Source organism: Chionomys nivalis, chromosome 17, assembly GCF_950005125.1.
Source record: "Chionomys nivalis chromosome 17, mChiNiv1.1, whole genome shotgun sequence".
Taxonomy (NCBI): domain Eukaryota; kingdom Metazoa; phylum Chordata; class Mammalia; order Rodentia; family Cricetidae; genus Chionomys; species Chionomys nivalis.
Window position 1 is genome coordinate 23,811,384 of NC_080102.1, and position 23,703 is coordinate 23,835,086.

At 46.0% G+C, this 23,703-nt stretch overlaps 1 protein-coding gene across 4 annotated transcripts in view; it reads right to left on the minus strand.

Moving 5' to 3' along the window:
- The window catches only part of Asap1 (ArfGAP with SH3 domain, ankyrin repeat and PH domain 1), a 286,462-nt gene that overhangs the window by 240,123 nt on the left and 22,636 nt on the right, over positions 1–23,703 (minus strand). For all 4 annotated transcript variants that reach the window (XM_057791274.1, XM_057791272.1, XM_057791275.1 and 1 more), the window contains exon 2: positions 10,579–10,664. In XM_057791274.1, the coding sequence (XP_057647257.1) occupies positions 10,579–10,637 (59 nt within the window). In that variant the 5' untranslated portion in view covers positions 10,638–10,664. The remainder of the gene's footprint in view (positions 1–10,578; positions 10,665–23,703) is intronic.

A 23,703-nucleotide genomic window follows, 5' to 3' on the forward strand; every position in this document is an offset into this window, starting at 1 on the left:
TTCATCAACACCTCATAAACACAGCCAGAAGGTAATTTCAAATATTCTTAATACCTACATAAAATGAGGTCCCAAGGAGTGGAATTTTCCACCTGTGGCATCATGTTTGAAGCCCAAGGAGGTTCTGATTTTGAAGTATTTTAGATTTCAGATGTTTGGAGCCGGATGCTCAACCTACACTGAGTTTGAGGGGCCTGCTGAGAGTTGTTAATAGGGCACTTGGGCGGTCGAGTCTTGAACTTGGAGATGGAAAGTGGAAGTCACCACGCTAGAGACAACTTCAAAAGCACGCCAGGATTGGTTGGAACATGGTGCACTGTGAAAGAAGGTACAGTAACCAGAGGACATCCAGGTGGGTATGGGCTGTGGAAACTCAAACACAACAGATTTCAGAGTGAAGGAGGAGCAGCAGCTGGGTCAAGCGTTTCTTGAAAGCTGAGCTGACTTGAGGATGAATTCCAAAGTCCAGGCATTCCGGGTCAGGTGAGCCACAGGAGGCATGAGGCTCGCCTTCAAATGGCTTTCCTAAGGCCTGGGATAGAAAGAAATGCAGCCTCCAGGGCCAACTGCCTGCAACTGAGTTCCACTTATGCCATCCACCAGCACAGTGTTCTTAAACAGTTTTCCAGACCTCCAAGGACTGCAACATGCCCAGATAACAACTCTGTCTTCTCACAAGGTTGCTGTCTGGTTGAAAGTTAATCAGCAGCAAGTGCTTAGAACAGAGCGAGCAAAGTTGGCTCACGTTAAGTACACAGGGTTATCTCCTACTGGGTTTTTGTTATTCCAAGGCATGCCAAGTAACAAGTACAAACTTCACATGGATTGTCTTAGGCGAGGGACAGTGCTACATTCAATTTACAGATGAGGAAAAGTGCCTAGGACCAGAGCAAGGTCTCAGGTGGACCCAGCGTTCACAGCCAGGTCAGACACTGTGTGCTCTTAATTAATGCTATGAAACCCCACTTTTTGATGCCAGGATGTCTGGTTAAGATCCTGTGGAAGGAAACTGGCTGACTAATTCATTAATTGTGCTCCACCTTGCCTTCCCACAGGCAATCATTGCTTTTATATTAGTGCTGGTGTGTCTGACAGGGATGGGTTTGCAGTGTGTCATAAGGTCTTTTTGCTGTTGTGTAAACATCAAATTCACACAAACCTAGATGATATGGGTCAGTAACCACTGGACTGGTCTTTGGGAGGAGTCAAGAGGCATAGTAAGCATGAAATGAGTAAGCCCTGCTGCAATCAGAACACTTAAGGCTCCTGGGTGGCAGAATGTTTTTCTTGTTGATAGTAGTATACTCTAAAATAACAATGAAGGGTATATAATAAATACATAGACACATAGTGCAATCTTCATTATCACTGTCTAGTATGATGCGTATCATGTGCTCTTTTACATAATAGGCTATGCAGCGGGACTGCTTGCAACATCACCACCCACGCATGCACAGTGCAATGATGGCATGTGACAATAGTGAGTGTCCTGTTCTTACAGGACCACCGCTCCGTATCTGACGTACGGTTGCTCAGAACATTGCTAGGCAATATATGACTATGGCTAGTGGAAAAGCAAATTTTATTTGGCATCTCACAAGAAGATACAGACGTTGAGGAACATGATACGAGGGGGCACTTCTCAGATGCAGTTGTATCAAGATCACACAGAGTGGTTAAATGTAGACTCCTGGCTCCATTCCAAACTGAAGGGACCAGAATTGCTAGAGAGAAGGCACAGGGAAGCTTAGTGACCAGCTTCCTAGGTGTGAGAAGAGGTAGATGATGTCTGTCTCCTGTAGGTTCCAACACAGCAGCCATTTACATTAAACTCATTTGAATTTAAATGTAAGTTCATTAAAATTAAACCGACGTTAAAAATGCAGTTTCTCCATCCACTCTTAAGGACTCACGGCTAGCAGATGAGACAGGCAAACACGTATATTGTCACAGGAAACGCTGGGAAGTCCCTTCCAGCCTAAGCATTCTGGGACTCTGAAGTCAGTAAAAATTAAGGACACAAAACATTTGCTGCTATCTTTTTCTGTCCTCATTCAAGGCATAAATGTCTATAAGTTATTAGCCCACTAGGATACATTATCGGCCCTATTATATTGGCTTGAAATGACCCATTTGCATATTTATTTCCCCCAACACTCCCTGAAGGTCTTGAAAGCAGGAAGCATACAACAATTACTTAGGTCTGTTATTCTCTATGCCTAGGGCTTAAATAAAAGCCCAGAATTGCTTAATTGGCCTAGACAACATAAGAGAAATGTGAAGCTGCCCATGCTTTGTTCTGACTGAAAAGTCTTCACACCTGAGAACGGCTACTACGGTGAAAGCAGAAAATTACAAGTAATGGCAATGAAGACCAGGAACCCTTGCCTGTGCTGGTGAAAATATAATTGGTGTAGTTGCTATGGAAAGCAGTATAGGGGTTCCTTAAGACAATTAACATAGAATTACCATACAGCCCAGCAATTCCACTTCAGTGTATACACCCAAAAGAATTAGAGACTTCAACAGATATTTATACATGCAGATTCACAGCAAAATTACTCATAAATGGGTACAAGCAAATCACTGTCCATGAGTGAAAGAATGGTGGATAAAGAAAGGCAGCAATATCACACATACACACACACACACTGAGTGTTTTTCAGCCTGAAAAGGGAATTCTGACCATGTTGCAATACTAATGAGCCTTAAGTGAAATTGGTCACAAAAGAGCAAATACTGTATAATTCTGTTTATATAAGCTTCCCTGAATGCCCAGATTTATGGACAGAAAGCAGACTGAAAGTTGCCACATGCTGGGGGCAGAGGAATGTGGAGCTAGTATCTGACGGAAACGGAGTCGCCAAGGTTGGAAGACTTTGCCTGTCTGCTCGCTTTTGATTGCTTTGCCACCAAACCCAGGACTTCCTAGCACGTGCCAAAAAAGTGCTTTCCCACTGAACCACACCCCAGCCTCAGAAGTTCAGTTTTGCAAACTACAAACATTCTGGAAACGGGGCGTGGTGATGGTTACACAACAGTGTGATTGTACTTACTACTATAGAACTATGCATTTAAAAACAAGTGGTAATTTTGTTATGTATACTTTACTGCAATTTAAATATTCTAGTAAGAATTTTTTTTTAAAGCATTCACCAGTACCAACCAGAGGAAATATGTCAGTGTCACAGCTTTGAGACGTGAAAGAATTTTGGTTCCACGCCTGTCCTGTCATACCTTAGGTAGGTTCTGGGACAGGAATGCCAAGATGAAAAGTGGAATTATGGTAATAGCCCCAGTCTGTCCGTTTCTCCACTCCTTTGCCTCTTCCCCAGTGGCACTCAACTTAGCTGATCACCAAGACCCCCTCTCCAGAAAGGTCTGACATGGTGGGGGGCTCTCAGCTTGTATGTCTGAAGGTCAGATCAAGGGTATCTGTGTTTTCCCAAGGCCATGCAGGAGGATCCCAAGTCGGCCACCCCAATCCATAGGATTTCTAATCCGCTTCCTATCGCTACCTGTCTCGTTTTCCACCTGGCTTTTCAGGGCCATGCAACACTTGCTGAGTGTTTAAAGTCCCTTAAAATAAGACGTTGAAGGAGGGGAAGATGTGTTCACCTGTATAATTAATCCCAATCCTTTCCTGTGAAGAGTGTGCCACGGTTTAGACCAGATGATCCGTACTAACCATTCTCCTTTAGTGAGCACCAAATACATGCCAGGTGCTGGGCATGCCCTTCATAGGCTGTTTCCCATTTAATTCTCAGAGCAGACCCATGGACAAGGACAGGACAGACTGCTATTGTCCTGCCCCACATAATTATCCTCATAACTTTGGAAAGCGAGCATCATCTTTCCAATGCTACCTTATCTTTCGCTGTTTCAGCCCCATTTGTTTTTCATCACTTGAACTCACTGCACATTGCAAGGCAGACTTTCCCCTGGTTTGTAACCATATCCCATTCTCAATGCTGTTGCTTCCCTCAGACATTTCTGTGAGAGGCAGCTCTCCATGTTTGTAAAACACATGGTGACGATCCGTCTTACTGTCAACTTGCTAGGATTTCAAATCAGTAGAAGACAAACTTCTGGGGGTGTCTGGGAGGAAGTTTCCAGATGGGGTTAAGTGAAGAGGAAAGAACTTTCCTATCTAGGGGCTTCAGAAGCATCTGTGGGCTGAGATCCTGCACTGAACAAAAGGAGAAAGGGAACTGAACACCCGCCTTCATCTCTGCTTCCTGACTGCTGAGAAATGGATCTCGCGCCCTGCTGCCTTGTCTCCCCACAGTGATGGACAGCGCCCTTGAACAAACAAAACAAACCCTCCCTTCTTGAAGGGATTTTGTCACATCAACAAGAAAAGTAACCAATACACATGCCTGTGGGAAGTGATGGTCAAAGGCTTTGAGGATGCTCAGTCCTACACAGTGAACTTGGGCCTTTGCTATGGGAACTGTGAGGCATGAGCCAGGCAGATGCCCCTTCCTAGAGGAATACTATGCCCTGGCGTACCCCAGCACAGGCATTCTGTGCTTACTATAAGCCAGGTAATCCTGCTAACATTATTTGGTTCTGGCTGTCCTCACAAAGAGCCCCTCACATCAAGGAGCACATAAGATGCCCAGGGCAGACCGGCCAAGAAATGTACCCAGGCCACACAGCGGCCTTCACTGTCAGTGGGGAATTGCCTCCTTGTCCAGGTCTTTCCCCTGAACTCAATGACTTCACCTTTCAGCCCAGAATGCAAACAGCACTAGTGACAGCTGCAAGAAGGAGCCCTCTTACCAACGGGGAATCCCACAGGAACTTCCCACATGGGAGCAGCCACCAGTTGAGTTTCTTAGCTAGAAATAGGAAGCACTTGAATTCAAGCAACCTAAGGCGCCACCCTCCAGACGTGTGCCCTTTACCTTCAAAGATAACACTGAAAGAGGGTAAGGTTGGTAAGCCAGACTCAGGGCCTTAGGAAGCATGATGGTCTGTGTTTGCCATGTGCTGTGATGCCCGTAAAAGACACGCAAATCTCAACTACGAGCAGGCATGAATACGACCATTCGTTGGAAAACAGGATCTGTTGGCATTCACCTGTAATCCTAACACCTGGGAGACACAATCAGGATGTTCAGGAGTTCAAGGCCAAACTTCAGCTCCATAACAAGCTCAGGGGCAGCCTGGGCTAATGAGAACCTATCTCAAAAACAAACAAATGCAAGAAATCAGGATCTTTGCAGGTATAATCGGGTATACATTTAGGGGAGGTCACAGGGAGGCAGGACAGACCCTAAATCTAGTAGGACTGGAGTTGTTACAGGAAAGGAGAAAGAAAACACTGCAGAAACAGGAGGTGAGGGGTTTAGAGTCAGGTATCGGCAGACCACACTCTCTGAGCCTACAGGGACATGCCCTCCTTGCCTCACCCCCAGCATGCTGCAGCAAAGGAAAGGAGGGAAGGAGGGAGGGAGGGAGGGAGGGAGGGAGGGAGGGAGGGAGGGAGGGAGGGAGGGAGAGAAAGGGAGGGGCAGGATAATACTTTCCAGACTCTTGGTTTGGGGAGAACCTTCTAGATTGAACCTTTGTAACTGAGGAACAGTCAGAGCTGGAAAGCAGCTGCAGAAATTTTAGGCTACTTCAATGATATCAAAAGGCCTTTCACAATGGAGCTTAAAAACTGTTTTTCTATCATGCATTTCTTTTTCTTTCACACTAAGGCACCCTGACCCTTTTGGCTATGTTAGAAATGCAGAGTTGAGAGGTTAGCCTTGTGTGTTTGGCTTCTGGGACACGTTTCCTGTCCATGTGCGGCACACATTCCTGACCCCTGCCCTGTGGCCAAAAAGGGACATCAGCTGGATGCAGGGGAATTCAATTTGGGCTAACAGCTGGCAGCAAGATAATGACGGAGTCTGCCTTGACATTTGGAAAGCAGAGGATTTTCCCAGGGCTTGGCTTCAGAGGGCTGCAGGCTCAAGTTAGGTCATTTGTACACATGGAGAAAAACCCTGGAAACAATACCAGCTGGTTTCGGAACCCGACATAGCTGCCATGGGCTGTTTCCCTGCCTTGCTGGTGTCATGCATGGTGTCAAAAAGAAGTGGCCCTTGTTCATTTCCTACCACACTTGAGTGCATGGCACCTGCCCTGCTGTGGATTCCGATCTCAGTCATTGGCTCATTCATCCGTTCTGCCTTGAGTAACAGTGTGGGAAGTCTCCACTCCTTCCTTTGTCCTCCACTGAATTCACAGCTTCCGTGTGGCCTGATGCTTGAAGTGCCAGGCAGCTAGCTCGTAACTGTGACTGTGACAGCCAAGACAAGAAAAGCTGACCCCTTCTTAGTATTTGTTGGCAGAGGTGGCGAACACTGCTTTATATGGCTGAACGTGGACCACACGTAGCTGGATCGCCCACTAATGTGGTACGTTTCCCCATCAATCACTCAGCAGAGCGGTTAGACTGGCTTCCCGGGCCCATTCTGGGGCCCCAGGGCATTCCACTGAACCCATTCTAACAGCCCTATGGTGTTCACCTCTTCAAGACAGAGTTCCACAAGACAGCTGTACCATCTGCACGGACGCTGTATTCCAGTCTCCAGCACCTACCACCTAAGAAATGGGCGATGGATTACTGTTCCTTCAGTGAAAGAATGAAGGAACTGAGAGATAGAAATACAGGTCTTTAGATTACAGTTCAGAACACAGGCTTTGCAATCAGCTGGGTGTGATTCACGTTCTACCACTTGCCAGCTATGGCGTGTGTGTGTGTGTGTGTGTGTGTGTGCGTATGTGTATGTATGCAGTATGCAGGTGTTGGGAGTCTTCCTCAATCCCTCTCCACCAAATTTTTGAGGCAAGTCCCTCATTGAACCTGGAATTCACTGATTTAGGTAGACTGTCTGGCCAGCAAATCCAGGGATCGTTTTGTCCCTGCCTCCTGAGCACAGGGTTTAGATATATGCCACCATTCTTGGCTTTTTTTCAAGGCTTCAAGGGCTTGAACTCAGGTCCTCACGCTTACACAGCACACACTTTACCACCTAAAATATCTCCCTAGCCCTAAAGGACATTTTTGTTTTCTGAAGTATAAGATAAACACACAGAGCTGGGCAGTGGTGGCACACACCTTTAATCCTGTCTCGAAGAAACCAATAAATAATAAAAATAAACACACAGAACCCTCTGTCTTAAGCAGCACATTTTGGGTATTTTACACACAGAGAAGCCAGCACTTACATCAGGAAAGAGATCAGTAGAACCTCAGATGCCAGTCACATCTGCTCCCTTTTAGCTACTTTGAGACTCATCTTCATAATGGAGGGAAGTACAGAGTCAAAGGCAGGGAGCGCAGTGCTGCCAGCCAGCAAGTACAGGGTACTAAAAGTAGCACTGCATCTGGAAGTAGGAGGCACAGTGGGAGGAGTCACAGCACAACCGGAAGCTTTGGACTTGCAGAGGCTGTGGGAATGGGAGCAGCAGAAGCAGTAGACAACAGCAGAACAGTGCAACAGCAGCGGCAGCCAGAAGCGATTGCAGCGATAACAGAGGAGAGGAAGAAGGCAGGCACCAGTGAGTGGATGAAGCAATGAAGTCACAAGCCGTCATCAAGGTAAAAGTTGAGGTGGCAATTACCGTGCAGCAGGCACTAGGGCGAGAGCTTCGCCTTGGCTCATCCACCGCTCACAAGAACACTTAGCACAGCTACAGAGACCAGGTTTTCACAGGTGAAAATCCCGAGGCTTGGAAAGGTTAGCTTTTCAAGGTCACCTGACTAGTGTCCAGCAATGAGAACTCCAGCAGGCTGGCTAAAATGCTTATCTTCTCAACGGCAGTCATTCAGTAAGTGGTACCCTGCCTAAAGAAGATGGTAAGCACATTCTCACTGAATAAAGACTATATTTTAATCAAGTTTTTGTTGTTGTTGTTGTTGTTGTTTGTTGCAACTAAGTATAGCCAGAGGATTAAATTTCAGCCAACACGATACACACTGAAGTACTACATACCTTGAGTTTCTTGCTTTTTTTTTTTTTTTTAACTTCTGGTAAATGTAATGGCCAGGAAAAAGAACAGCCAGCATGGGAGAATAAGAGAGCCTTGGGAACAGAAAGCCACACGGCAGAGAAACAAGAGAAATGGTCTGAGACCTTACAGACTACTGCAGCACCTCCCCATCTGTGTCTGAACTTTCAGAGAAGAGAACATATACACACTATCTGTATTTTTCCGTCTGTGTGTGTGTAGTGTGTATATGAACATGAGTGTGCACATGTATGGGCAAGTTCCTCTGTGTGTGTGTGTGTGTGTGTGTGAGAGAGAGAGAGAGAGAGAGAGAGAGAGAGAGAGAGAGAGAGAGAGAGATATTTAATGTCAGGAATCCTTCAAGCCTTATTCATTAAGAGTGTTTCTCAGTTGAACCAAACTCACCAAGCGGTTAGTCTTGGTAATCAGCTTACTCTAAGGATCCTGTCTCCATCTTCCAAGGCTGGAATTACCAGCAGGGTACCACACGGGCCTAGCCCCACCTGGCTTCTAGGATCTGAATTCCAATCTCGAGGCTCGCACAGCAAGTGCTTTAACCGCGGAGTCAACTCCCAGCTCCTACGTCCTACATTTTTAAGGTCAACGGCCTTGGGTTTTACGTCATTCATAGCAAAACCTAATTCCAATAATGCCATGGGTTCTAACAATTACAGTACAATGCATATGCCCTAAAAGGATACCTACAAAAATCAATGCCACTTTGTATGGTCCTCCTGACCTCAAAAACAAAACACAATAAAACATAACAGGATTTGAAAAATCTTGTAAAAGACAACCTATGAAAGCAGACATCTACAGCCTTGTTTCCTTGGAAACAGTTTCTTGTCACTTCCTGTCTGGGTCACATCAAAAGCCTCCGTTTTGATCGCCCCTCTCATTTCTCCCACCCATCCATTCAATATTTGAGCATGCGTGTGTGCGTGTGTGCATGTGTGCATACATGTGTGTGTGTGTGTATTAAGCATGCTCATGGATGCGCCTGCAGAAGTCACAGCTTTATGCCCAGACATCTTTCTCAGTTATTTCTGCACATCATGTTTAAGACATGTTCTCCTAATGGATCTAGTTTATAGCTGCCTATACTCGCTGGCTGGAAAGCTTCAAAAGTTCACCCATGTCTACCCCACCCCTGCCCCCAAGCACTGAGGTTACAAACACACACGCCTTGGCACTGCCCAGCTTTTGCGCGGGAGCTAAAGACCTGAACTTGGGTCCTCCTGCTTTCATAGCAAGCATTTCACTGAGTCCAGCTCCCTAGCGTCCTGTTCCGAAAACATTTGCTTATCCAACCATCCTTAAAATTTATTTTCGGCCTGATAAATGAAATAATGACTGTATTCTGTGTACCTACCATATACAAACACTCGGCTGCAGGACTTCTAACCTGTGCCAAAAAATCCGAAACATAAATATTTATCACCCCTCCCCTTTCCTAGATAAGGAAACAGAAGTAAGAGATAAGGTCAATGGTTCAACAAAGAGCACAGGACTCTGAAGCAGGGCCAGGAATCAGCCACTCCCGCGCACACTAGCGCACAGGCATCACACCACACGGATTTCCAGGCAACATCAGCGGCAGCAAATCAACCGGTGCCGGTCAACCTTCGTGATTTTGCAGTTTTCTCGGGGCTCTTCCTGAGCAGTCAGGTTTCTAATTGACCCCTGATGTTGAACTTCTCAGCCTCTCCCTTATCTGCCCCAATTCTAGGACTCAGTAGTCTCAGCTGCCAAATGGGGTAAATCTACCTTCAAGAAGGGATGGCATAGAAGATGTGGGGGATACTTAGGGACCCCAGGGCTAGAAAAAATGACTTCCAATCCAGCTAGGGGGAGAGTTATTTACCAATGCAGTCATTCCTACACAGCAGTTCAGATGGGTGGACAGGATGCAACTATCTCCAATGAACTTCCCCTGACTAAAGCAGCACCCGCTGTAATTCCTGACCACTTCCTGATACATCCCTCACCACCTCACCCTGCCCCGCCCTGTGCATTTCCTTAGGATTAAATTCAACAGGTAATGAACGTGATCAATTGGTAGAATGCTGGCCTAGCGTGTACACAGCTCTGGTCCCAACCATGCACCACATAAACCAGGTGTGGTGATGCACACCTGTAATCCCAACACTGAGGAGTCAGAGAATGAAGACCAGAAGTTCAAGGTCATGCTCAGCTACTTGGTATAGTCAAAACCAGTCTGGGGCAGCTTGAGATCTTGTCTCAACAAGAAAAGACAGTCAAGATGGTTAAGAGTATTTGCCACTGAGTCTGAGACTCTAACTTGGATCCCAAAAACCTACATGGCGGAAGAGAGAAAACCAACTCCCGAAACCTGTTCTCTGACTTCCACATGTATGCTATAAAACAAGCATGCGCAAATAAATAAATATGAAACAAAAGGAGGGGTTTCGGAGGTCCCTCATACTACAAACACTGAAAGAGCAGTGGACATGTTTGCAGTACGTACCCACCCTGCCAGTGTTACTGCTGCTGAACCCCCAAAGCATCAACACGTTTCCCAGACATGGCGGGTCAGGGACCACTCACCGATTCCATAGTGAATCTCTGGAGGAAAAACTGGAGAGCCGGGAGGCTGAAGATCTCATGTCTCAGCCGTCACATCCGAAAACGACCTGAAGAGCGTGGGGAGAAAAGGTGACACTGTCAGCCAGGGGGCTGGGCAAGTACTCAACCAATAGAGGCTGGGCGCTCATTAACAGTGCTTCGGCTCCCTAGGGTGGCCAGTCGACGTGTGAGGGTGGACAGCTAGCACGTGTCACTCCCCCCAGTGGGGTTGACACCTCTGTCGGAGCAGCTCTGTGCAAGACTGTTCAGGAACCTTCTTGCCTTCTATTTCTGGCTCAGCCTTGGAGAGCAATTTACAAGTCATTAACTTCTCTAGGCCCAGGCCTCTTAAACATGAACTAACGATGTGTGGCAGGTATGATGGACAGACAGACAGACAGACACGTGCAGCCGTGTGCTTACTGGAAAGCTGAGGAACCTGTCTCAGAAAGAAAGCAGAGGGAGATGAACCCACATATTTCAGGACAGCCCTCTGTGAACCTGGGAAAGGATTCTAATTAATGCATGCATAGCAAAGCTTAATTATTTGCTGAGTGCAATGAATATAAGAAGTCTGGAATAGAAGGCACCGCATAAGGAAGCAGCTTCAATATGTGTAAGACAGAGAGGAAAGAAAGGTGGGTTCAGAAACGACCATGAGCCACAGGGCCTGCTTGGTGCTTCTCAGGGAAGTTCCAACTCAGAGTGATACCTCCATCTAAAACCAGAAAGTCTATACCCCACCATCACCCTCAAACCTAGATCTAATCCATCCCCAAGTTATGTCTACCTTAATGCCTTGGAAGCCTGCCCACAGCAGTCTCTCTATCTCCTCTGATGCCCTGGACCAAGTGCCCAGTACTCTCATCAGGACCACTGTAACTGACCTAACCTCAGTACCAAATCATGTCTGCCGTGATGAAACCACTCTCCCTTTCTCTCATTCTGTACATACAGAACACAGGGGAAGAGAAGCATGAAATCCACATGTCTGTCACCCAGCCCCAGTCAGCGTCAAGCACTGATGACAGCATCAAATTTCCACCCACTGTTCAATTTCCTAGTAGTCAAAGATAGCATTTGTCTTCTATAACCCACATCTGAATAAGACTCCCATCTTTTTTTTAATGTCTTAATGAGTGTGCCTATGTGATATGTGCACATGAATACATGTTCTTGCAGAGTCCAGTCCAAAAGAAGACAACAGAATCCCCGGAGCAGGAGTTTGCCAGATGTGGATGGTGGGAACTGAACTCAGGTCCCCTACAAGAGCAGCAAGTGCTCTGAACTGCTGAGCCATCTCTCCAGCCCCAAGACTCAGCCTCATAATCAAGTTGATGTGCAGGATAAAATAATTAGAAATCTGATGGTGTCATCCCCCACCTCTCCACCCTCAGCTAACCACTTTTCAGTGGTTTCTCAGTGCTCTAGAACAAAAGCTATTTAAATGCGGGCCGTCCCTGAGATTGGGGACGGGGTAGGGAAAAATCTAGCAACAGTAAGTTTCTGAACACTCAATTACCAAAAGCAATTTCAAAATCAAGTGCATGATGAACCAGGGGTGCCTTTGGCAGCCCTTGCCCTTGTCTTGCTTGTCTTCATCCTTAGTTCTGATCATACAGCATGCAGTTTGCGCAAGCCCTCACACTGATGAAGGCCACTAAAACACCTTCGCTCTCATTTGAGGCCACTGTATGCTATGAATTAGTGCTCTTATGAAAGTATAGAGGTTTAAGGATAGAAAATAAGGACTTTCACTACTTTCCTACAGCCATCTCTCAGGCATTAAAATTCGTCTGCCTTTGGACTGTATTGTATCAGAATGTTTGATTTTTAAAACCTTGCTCAAATTGCTGACATGAGTTTCACAGTTACATGAGGGCAGAATGTCCAAACATTTCTGAAACAGCCTCAAATACACTTCTTCTATTTTGTACTCTGTATCTATGAGAGGCATTATTCATTGAGTTGATAATTATAAAACTGAAATATGGATCAGCTCTGAAAAGCACTGAAGATGCTCTATGTCTTTCTGTCTCAAGTGTTCAACCAAGACTTAATTCAGTAAAAACAAACAAGTATATCCATCTCATTAGTGTACATAATTGATTTCCCCTTTAATAAATGGTCATTTAAAAATAAATGTATGGTTTTATTTGTATACATGCTTTATAAACTTACACAACAGAGGTTGCTTTAAAATTGTTCACTTGAAATAGGGTCAGGGTGGACAAAGTTTCAAAAGCCCTGCTCTATGACAAGAATGTAAATCACTAACGCAATGCCCGTCCACTTCGTTGGCCTCATTTTGCCACCATGTCTGATAACCTGAATGCAGGTGACCCACAGGGGATGGGAAGAAAAAGCCAACTCTCCCAAGTTGTCCTCCGACTTCCACATGCATGTAAAATGGCATGAGAGGTGCACACATACGAAAATAAATAATAAATATATAAATTTTAAACCTAATAGACATGAGAATATTAGTTTATGAATACCAATCTGCAGGACTACAAGTTAGGGGAAAAAATGAAACCCTGCACCCAGCACAGCTATTCCTGTAGCATTCCCACCTACCTGGTGACAAGTTGACCCTCACAAAAGTCCTCAAGATAAATGATTAGTCATCTTTAGAGAAGAGAAAAACCAAGACTTAGAAACAACAACAACAACAAAAAACAACGTGATTGAGACAGTGCAGGGAAGAACCAGATTCTGGACCCAGGTTCAAAAGCTTGAACTGAGAATGTGGTTTGGTTGGTAGAGTACTTCCCTAGCAAGCACAAAACACTGGGTTTGATCTTTGGCACCACAAAAATCCCAGCACTTTGTGGATAGGGGCAGGAGGATCAGAAAGTTCAAAGTCATCCTTGGCTGGACAAGGAAGTGGAGGCTAGCCTGGGATACATGAGACTTTTTTGGTGCATAAAGCCATTGAGGCTAGCCTGGGATACATAAATAAACAAACTGCAGCCATACTTCCCTGCACACACAAGTCTGCCACATGTTGCCACATGAGTCCTGGTCCACTCACCTACCTCAGCCTTGCCCTTTGATGGGTTCTCAGAACCCCACGTTCATTGGTTAGCCTCTCAGGCTCTCAGGTCCTTGTTTGTGAAACAAGGCCATAATTCTAGCCTAGCCCACCTCAGTACACACTGCAGATCTTCAGAGAGATGTGTGTGAAAGAGCTTTGTGAGGTATGACACTCCGCTGCTTTGGAGATGACCTCCTAAGATGAGGTCAGCATCCATACAAGCTAAAATGTCTCCTACACGGCTCTAAGCTCAACACACACATTAAGACCATTTTTATCCTCTGAGACTGATTTTGTTTCAGCAGATATTTCCTTCCAGAAGGATCAGGAAAACTACTAAGGAATAAAACAAAAAGCATTTATTACCATAATGCTTGACGATAAATACTATTTTAATTTTAAGGCTGGTTCTTTTCCCCTCTCTGGGACTAGCTTTTATAAAGGTGAGATAAATAATACATTTCAATTAAAATGATTTTCTTAGTGGCTGAGAACCACAAATAAGTTTTAAAAAAACCATTTCATACTATTTAACAAATGGGTAGGTTTCTAAAGAGATCTTTCAATGTGTATGTGTGCATAAACCTGCATGAATTTATGAGCCCTACATGCATGCTGGTACCCACAGAAGTCAGAAGAGGACATAGAATCCCTTGGAACTGAAGTTACAAGCAATTGTCAGCTGCCTGACGTAGGTGGTGGGAACTGAACCTGGGTCCTCTGTAAGAGCACTAAGCATTCTTAACCACTAAGCCATCTTTCCAAACCCCAAATTGGGTTGGTAGTGGTTTTGGTTGACATATATTCATTGTATACACACACACACACACACACACACACGCACGCACGCACGCACGCATGCACACGCGTGCGCACACACACACATACATGTGCGTGCATGCGTGATCATTTGTTAAACATTGGAGCCCACAATGTTGGTAATGTTTGTGAGGGTGTTATAGAAACTTTAGAAGATAGGGCCTAATTAGAAAAAGTAGGTGGCTGCGGATATGGTTTTGAAGCTCATACTTCATCCTGGAACTTCCTTTCTTCCTCTCTGTCTCCTGTCCATCATGAAATGCAGAAACTTCTCTGCCACAATGCTCCGCCTGATTACAAAGGATCAAGCAACCAGGGAGAGAACCCTCTAAAACCATGAGCCAAAATAAATCCTCCATCCTTAAGTTGTTTATACCAAATATTCTGTCATAGAATAATTAATAATTTTAATTATTAACTCCATAAAAATCATTAATAATATAATTAATATTTATATTAATTACAAATACACTCTCTCCAATGCCAATCCTCATGGAGGAGCTGGATTTTATTTCATGGGTGCCTCACAGACATTGAATTCACATCCTTTCAGAAAGGATGTCGTGAACTCTGGAGTTATCTGCAGCTGGCTACAGCTCAGACAATTGCTTCCGCTCATCAAACCATGTCAAACACTGTTCCTATTTACCAACGCCATTTTTCCTGTTCAGTGGGAGCTGTGCTTAGACAAAGCCAGGGGCCTAAAGAAAACACCAATCACGCAGCGCTATTATTCCTTTCCCTCTCTCAGCCGCTCAACTCGTTTCTTCAGGGTGAAGCACCACCCCTTCCACGAAGCAGTCCCAGAATTTCCTGACCCAATAGTTTCCCCATTTCTGAACTCTTGTGGCATGAATGACAATGAAAACGACCCCTTAATGAGCAATGTGACGGCCAGTCTCATGTGTCAGCTTGACTTGACTAAGAGCTGCCCAGGCAGCTGGAAAAACATTGCATGTGGATATGTCTGCTGAGGGTGTTTCTGGGGTCAGTGGGCCTCATCCAGTCCATCCAAGGGCCTGAATAAAGCAAAAAGCAGGGATGAATTTGCTCTCTGCTTGAACTGAAATCCATCTTCTTCTGTCCTCAGAGACCAGAATTCTTTGTTCTTGGGCCTTCTGATTCAGGTTAGGACCAACACCTTAGGTCTCCTGGTCCTCAGGCTTCCAGACTCAAATTGAACCCCATCACTGACCTCGGCTTCACCAACTTGCAGATGGCAGATCATGAGGTCTCTCAGCCCCATTAAAGGACAGCAAGCAACACGCACCTTTCTCTCCTGTCCATTCCCAAGCTTAGAGGTAGCTCCATAATAAAGCTCTCTGACCAGAATGAGGAACAAAAGCACACCTCCCCCTACAGGGAGAGACCCCTCGGAGAAAGAGGCACAACAGGGTACGAGTCCCCTCGCAACTTCCCTATCGCTCTGCTTCAGGACTTCGTCTTTCATATTTATAGCCTCACATTTCCTCTGCCTTTGGCTTCAAGCAGCACCCGCCTAGAGAGGAATGATGACATTTATGATGCAGTGTTGCTAGGAGGGAGAAGGATCACAAAGTGTGAGAACTGCCTGCGGAGGGCAGATGTGTGGCTGAGGAGAGGGAGGCCCCATCCTTCGCTAAGGTGCTGGGCTGAGGTTAGATTAGGTCTGAGAAAGAGCCCTGTCCATTTCATGTTTAATCTTTTTATGTAGGTACTCCTCAAGGGTGTTTTTTGTTTGTTTGTTTGTTTGTTGTTTTAAATGACCGAAGCTGTCCCTTGCAGGCAATTCCCTGGCCTGATTGATAGCTGCCAGTCTTCCCTCATGCCTGGCTGCGGTGTTAGCTACACTTAGGGCAAAACCTGTAACTGCTCTGGGCTGAGCAAGAACATCAGCTAGATCAGAATCACCAGTGTTTTCCTTCCTCTTCCCAAGTCCTGCAAGGCTGATGCCACTCCCGAAGGCCTGTCGGGGGCAGCAGCCACTAAACCTCAGCCCCACTGTTGTTACAGCAACCACAAAAGCTGACCAAACAGACACTCCCTAGATAGTTCCTGGGGCTTTCCTCAGGACAGTCGAGAGAGCTTTAAATGCCTTGTGGACGTTCAGGGACACCGACACAGTGACCGATGCCCAGATAAGACCCTGAACCAGCCCCAGATGCCCCCGAGAGACTCTGTTCCAGTCACAGGAACTATCACAACTGCCACGATAACTCTTCCAACCTGGCTCTGTTCTGGGAGACACGGCAAATCCAGACACCATCCAATGACTGAAGAGATTTGGCTTTGTCACGACAGCTTCAAATGACTCACTGTGGTTCCACCACTGCCACCTAACATCCTCACAACAACAGTCTTCGATCTGGCAGGGAGGTGCCCCACCCAGGACAACTAGGGCTTCCTTACAACTGTTTACAAGAAACGGCGATCCTGAGATGGGTTCAGTGGAGGGTCCTTCTACTCCCTCCCTATGTTGCCCGAACTCACGCTGCAATCCAGGATCTAATAAGGCCTCATTGACGGTTTTATTGCTTCCTTGTGATCTTTGCCGCATGAAGACCAAGCTAAGCTGATAGCATGAAGAAGAGCAGACAATTCCCAGGGTTGCCAGCCCCAAGGATAGGTATATAGCTGCTGTAGCAGCAGCTGAATAGTTCCAGAAGGTGAGGGCGGGAACTGTGAAGAGCTGAGCCTGCAGAAGAATTCCTGAAAGCCACCAAAAAATATTGTTTCCCTCTACCACGGAGCTGTAGCACTATGAGCTGAGGGCTCCAACACTCAAAGCTCAGAGCTCCAGTACGACCTGAGTGCTAGGTAGTTACTGTAATTGGAACTCGGCACTGCAACATTGAATGCAGGAGGTCCTGCCAAGGTAGGCTTAGAGATGCTGACACTAAGGGAGTTTCTATGTAGACAGAGCCAATGACCCATAGCCAATAGGTGATAGAACAAATAACTGTCGTTGTGGTGACAACCCCAAAATAGAAATGACACCTGCAGCCAGGAGGGCTGACTTAGCAACTTGTCATCAAGATCAGCAGCGTGGACATGCTTCGTGTGGCTGCTCATCCGGTTGGGTGTCCAGGGATCCCTGCCCCAGTGACAAAAAGAGAGGATGCTACTTCCAAGGCCTGCAAGTCACCTTCCAGGAATAACACCTCAGTGTCCCAGCCTTCACTCAGACCGAGGACAGGAAAAACAGTGTGGGAAGAACTTGCATGGGCAGTTTTGGCTCCCCTGGAAGCCTTGTGGCTGAGTGCTTCCTTGCAGCGTTCAGAACGGCCCAGCGTCAGCTACTCATCTGCAATGGTGAGTCCTTGCCAGGCCAAGGGCAATGAGAGGCACCACTCTTGTTCCATCAAGGAGGCAACAATAACCTTCGCAGCCTAAATAACATTTTTTTTCTTAAATATCAAGGCCAGCACGTGTTGCGTGGCAAGTATGTGTATCACACACAACAAAAACTTCTTTTATTTCATGACAAGCCAAGAGCAGGCCCTGTTGTTGGTGTATCTCACAGGGAAAGGAACAGACTAATATAGGATGAGCATCTTGCTAGTTTTTATGATTAATAAATAAAACCTGGTGTCCTGGTTAGCTGACAACCTGACACAGTCCAGCGTCATCCAGAGGAGAATCTACGTGGAGGAACTGCCCAGGTCAGACTGGCTTGTGGGTGTGTCCATGCGGGATTATCATGATTGTTAATTGATATAGGAGGACCCAGCCCACTGTGGGCAGAGCCATTCCCTGAGCAGGTGGTCTTACACTAGACTGAAGAAGGAAGTTAGCTGAGTATAAGGCAACCATGGATCTGGCCCCATGGTTCCTGTTGCACTTCCTCAGCTGTGAAGTTAGCGGCTTAGTCAGAGGCAATGTTGTGTGGAAGAGCAAGCAGGCCTGCCTGCCTTCAGGTTCCTACCTTCAGGTTCCTGCCTTCAGGTTCCTGCCTCAGCTTCTTTCAACAAAGAACGGTGATCTAAAACTGTAGGATGAAATAAACCCTTTACTCCCCTAAGATGATTTTGCAAGTGTTTCTAACAACAGAAATTAAAAAAAAAAAGATATGAAAAAAGGACACCTAGATATCTCTAAGTCCTTTCCTTTACATCTCACTGACCCTTCAGAGCAGGCTAGGCCTCAGGAGAGACAACTCTATTGCATATATCCTACACTTGGGATGTTAGATGTTGAAGAAGTTGTCCAGACCAGCCCCACTCATGTTCACACCTTGCTCCATCAGCAGCCACCACCCAGCCACCCAGCGAGGCTATGTTCTTCTTGATTCACATATGTTTTTATGTATATGAGTGCTCCATCTTCATGCACACCAGAAGAAGGAATCTGATCCCATTACAGATGGTTGTGAGCCACCATGTGGTTGCTGGGAATTGAACTCAGGACCTCTGGAAGATCAGTCAGTGCTCTTAACCTCTGAGCCATCTCTCCAGCCCGGCTATGTTCTTCTTTAATCGTCTCATTTCCTCCCTCTCTGATGGCCATATTTTCACAGGTTAGCACACATCTGACACAGAACGTGTATTCCTGTCAATGCACTTCAACGTCTGCTTTCTCTGCCAGCACCGTTAGGACATCAATAATGCATCTTGTAATCAAAGGAATCCCAGAATCAAAAGAAATAATGTATGTCTAAGCCACATTCATCTACTTAAAGCTGAGCACAGACCTCACAGGGCTGTCGATGTGAGAAACAAGGAACCAAATCCCTTCTTCAGATCTCCCAAAGAATCCTTCAAAGCACACCTGGTCCCACAAGAAGACCCCCCCCACACACAGCCCCTGGTCTAGCTGTAGCTCATATATCCTAGGCTTGGCATCCGGACATATTTGCAGGGCTAATGAAAAAGAAATCCCACCTCTCTTCCCAATTGTTCACATTTAACATGCTAATGAATACCCTTCACACTGGAAAAACATGGACTAGACATCTGGTTATCTTTTCTTTGGCCAGATCCGTTCATTCTTACAACCTGTGGCAGATATTAACAAGGTACCGAGCCAAGCTGGGCACTGTCTTCTGGTGCAAATCACACAGGTGAATAGTTGTGGATACCTACGAAAGGAGAAGTTACTACAAAGCAGAAAAATGATGCAAATGACTGGATGGAGTGACTTCATGAAGCCAGAGGATGAGGATATTATGTTTTGAGCTGGAACGGGAGGGTATCAGACAGAGAGAAAATTCTAACATGTTAAGTGCAATGTCACAGCCTCAGGAAACTGCTCATTGTGCAAATGTGTGTTCTACCAGGCAGTGTTGCAAAATCCAGAAACATATGACAGTAAATGCATGTTATTTCAAGGCCCTAAGTCTGTTTCCATCTACAGCTGTGACCAGATGCAAATGCGAAGGTTTGCATTTAGGGGACTCTCAACCTGAAAGTTAAGTGACATGGAAGGAAGTTCTGCCTCTTCCCTTGCTGAGCCTCAGGTAAGTTTCTCACCTTTCTGAATCCGGGTATTCTAGTATTTAAAGCTTGCATAATAAAAGTAGCCTCAAGCCAGACGTGGTACCTCTGTACCTAGCCCTCGGGAAAGAGAAGAATAAAGATCAGAAGTTGAAAATTATCCTTGGCTATGTAGCCAGGTTGAGGGCAGACTGAACATAGGAAACTTTTTCTTAATAATAGAGAAATTTACAAGAGTAACTTTCAGGGGCTTGCTGTGATTTAGACCTTCTAGAAAAACATGGGTAACTGATGCTTCTCTTGACTTTTGGCCTTCTAGACTCAAAACGGTACATACTTGGTCCTCCAGGGATAAGCCAAGATAGGCGAGCTATTTCACATGTTGTTTTAAGGTTTCTTGATAGTACATCAGAATGTTCTAGTGCTGCAGTGGTTCTATTATTGTCCATTTTTATAGCTCTAAGAATTCCTGCTGCATAGCAGGTAGTCAGAATCACCTATTGCTGCCAGAATACATTCTCTGAAGCAAATAAAATGGGCCGGGTTTGAAACACTTCTGCATGAACTGTCAAAATGGGAAGGTGGGAATGCCTTTTATACTTCAGACTATTTCTCTCTCTATATATATATATAGAGAGAGAGGAGAGACCTCTCTATATATACATATATATCAATATATAGAGATATCTCTCTATCTCTCTAGATCTGTATCTATATCGAAAGACAGAGAGAGAAAGATGGAGAGACAGAGAGATATTCACTCATACATGCAAGTAGCCTTGCATGCTACTTTCTCCAGCTAAACAGGAAACCCAGTGATAAATTATCTTCCTGCCATACTTGGAGAAGTTATGTGACCCAGGAACACTAGGACCAAGCTGCTCTAACTTTGAACACCTCTCTGAAAATCTGTTTCTCAGAAACGTCGCTGCCTGCCAACAGAAGAGGGTTCTCTCGGTTTCAAAATGGCATTATCTTAGATTCCCTGCTTTTTTAATGAGGCTTTAAATATTTTCCATTCCAACAGCTGTTTGTCTCCAAGTGGAATGGGTGGCAGCACCGTGACAGGACACTGAACTGGATGCGCTGACTCAGTGGAGTTCCAGGGCGTCTCCCTGAGCCATTGGGGGTCACCTACATGGGATGACACGCTGTGGGCTTCAGGGCGCCACCTGGAATGGAAGACTTCTCGAAGAACTCTCTGGTGAGCAAGACAGAATTACAGGTCATGCCACCCGTCATTCCTCTCCTCCTCCCTCTCCTGAGAAGCCTTCTGAGAACAAGAAGACCCTGCAGCCAGGAACGTACCTGGCCCAGTAGATGTTTGGTGAATTGATGAATCAATAAACCAAACAAATACCTCATGCCAAGACTTTCCCAGCAGAGTCCAACTCCTACTTGCCAAAGGATCAGCAACACCTTATCAGGACACTGGTTCCTGCAAGCCTCTTGCTTGGCAGTTTAGTTATGTGTGGTGTGGGATGCCCTGACAGGCCCCCATCTTCTAGAACCCTCTGCAAATCAAAGTACTCCTAGATATTACACAGTCTCCTCACTGAGCTCTTATCACAAATGATAAAGAATTAAAAGGATCTAATCAAGATAGATGTATTAGTTCACTGAGGATATATATATATATCATATATATATGATCTTGGCTACTAGCCAAGGAACAGCTACTAGCTCCTTGGGACCTCAGGTGCCGGTGGAGAAGCAAGGGTCTGTCCTACAACCCACATCTCACAAGTAGTATGAGATTCTTGAGAACAGAAAGCACACCAGAGACATTTTACTCTGGTATCTTAGCAGCCTGACCCTGCTAAGAGAGGTAGCCTGCTCTCACAAAATCTTCAATGACTATGACTCAAACGCATCCCTACATGGCAAAAATGGGAGAAATCGGGCCAGAGGTATGGCCCAGTTAGTCAAGTATTTGGTCGAGCCTTCATGAAGTTCTGGGTGTGGTGTCACACGCACACCTGAAATCCCAGCACTCCAGAGATAGAGACAGGGGGACCAGGAGTTCACGATCATGCTGGGTCTACATAGCAAGTCCGAAGCCATCCTGAACTACATGAAACTCTGTCTCAAAAAAAGGGAGAGAGAGCGACAGAGACCATACCAAAACCGAAGGCCAGATGCATATGCACCCCAACATGAAGAGCAAGCAAAGACGCACAGCTGTGGCAGGGCCTTTCCCCGGGGTCAGCTGCAGAAAAGCAGCTGGGCACTTTCCAGATTCCCTCAGGGGTCCTGACTGAGGACTTGGTGTGCTGGATCAGGACATTCCTGCGTCAGTCTGCTTCCTCTGCAGAGCAGTTTTCCTGGCTCAGTCTGGCAGGAGATAGAGGCTGGAAGAACTGCCCTTCCCCTCCCCTCCCACCACCATGCTGTGAAGGCTGTGAAAGGGAGTGGCCTGGCAAGAAGCAAGCCTGGAAGCCCAGCATTAAGAAAGCATAGCTAGACATCGCTTGGAAGATAGGATCGGTGAGCATTGCCTTATTGGAAGAAGAAGAGGAACTTACAGATTGACAAAAGTAGGAAATAATGGAACTTCAGCAATGACTCCATTCCAGAGCTCATGGGATGTGGTCAGGGAAAAAAAATTCAAAATTCTCTCCCTCTCGATGTACCCAACTAGGTCCCTGGGCAGCTAAGGAGAGAGAGCCTGAAATGGCCCGATCCTATAGCCATACTAACGAAGATCTTGCATATCACCATAGAACCTTCATCTGGCGATGGATGGAGATAGAGACAGAGACCCACATTGGAGCAATGGACTGAGCTCCCAAGGTCCAAATGAGGAACAGAAGGAGGGAGAACATGAGCAAGGAAGTTAAGACCGCAAGGGGGGCACCCATCCACTGAGACGGTGGGGCTGATCTATTGGGAGCTCACCAAGGCCAGCTGGACTGGGACTGAAAATGCATGGGATAAAACCAGACTCTCTGAACATGGTGGACAATGAGGGCTGCTGAGAAGCCAAGGACAATGGCACTGAGTTTTGACCCTACTGCATGTACTGGCTTTGTGGGGGCCTAGCCGGTTTGGATGTTCTCCTTCCTAGACCTGGATGGAGGGGGGAGGACTTTGGACTGCCCACAGGGCAGGGAACCCTGACTGCTCTTTGGACTGGAGAGGGAGAGGGAGGAGAGTGGGGAGTGGGAAATTGGGGAAGGGAAAAGGGAGGCGGGGAGGAGGCGGAAATTTTAAATTAAATTTAATTTAAAAAAAAGGAAGGAAAAAAAATAAAATACACAAAAAAAAATTAAAAAAATAAAAAATTCTCTCCCTCCCTCCCTCCCTCCCTCCCTCTCTCTCTCTCTCTCTCTCTCTCTCTCTCTCTCTCTCTCTGTGTGTGTGTGTGTGTGTGTGTGATTTGTGCTCCTGGGAGGATCGGGGAGACAGCTCGCCTCAAGTGGGATACTGGCCTGTGTACTGGCTGTGGGCAATATCCAAATACAGCACCATGGCCCCAAGGAGAAGCCGCCTCTCATCAGGCAGATCTAGCAGTAAATGCTAGCATCTGACTGCACATTCAGTCTGGAGCCTTCTCTGCAACCCTGCTGCGGCACACTGAGTTATCTATCCCATGTATGTCCAGACAGTACATGGTACAGGATTAGAGAGGGAAAGAAAATTTACCTCAAAGAAAGTAGGCGAGATGAGGGAGGAGGGAGAATGAAAGAGAAGAGGAATCCTCTCTCAGTGTTTTAGAAAGGATGTGTGTTTCTGGTGTGTCTGTGTGTCTCTGGTGGTAATGATAAAAGGGGCATTACCCCACACAACCGTAGCCAGTTTGATAACTGATGTCAGGTACATGCCAACACACAAGGACAG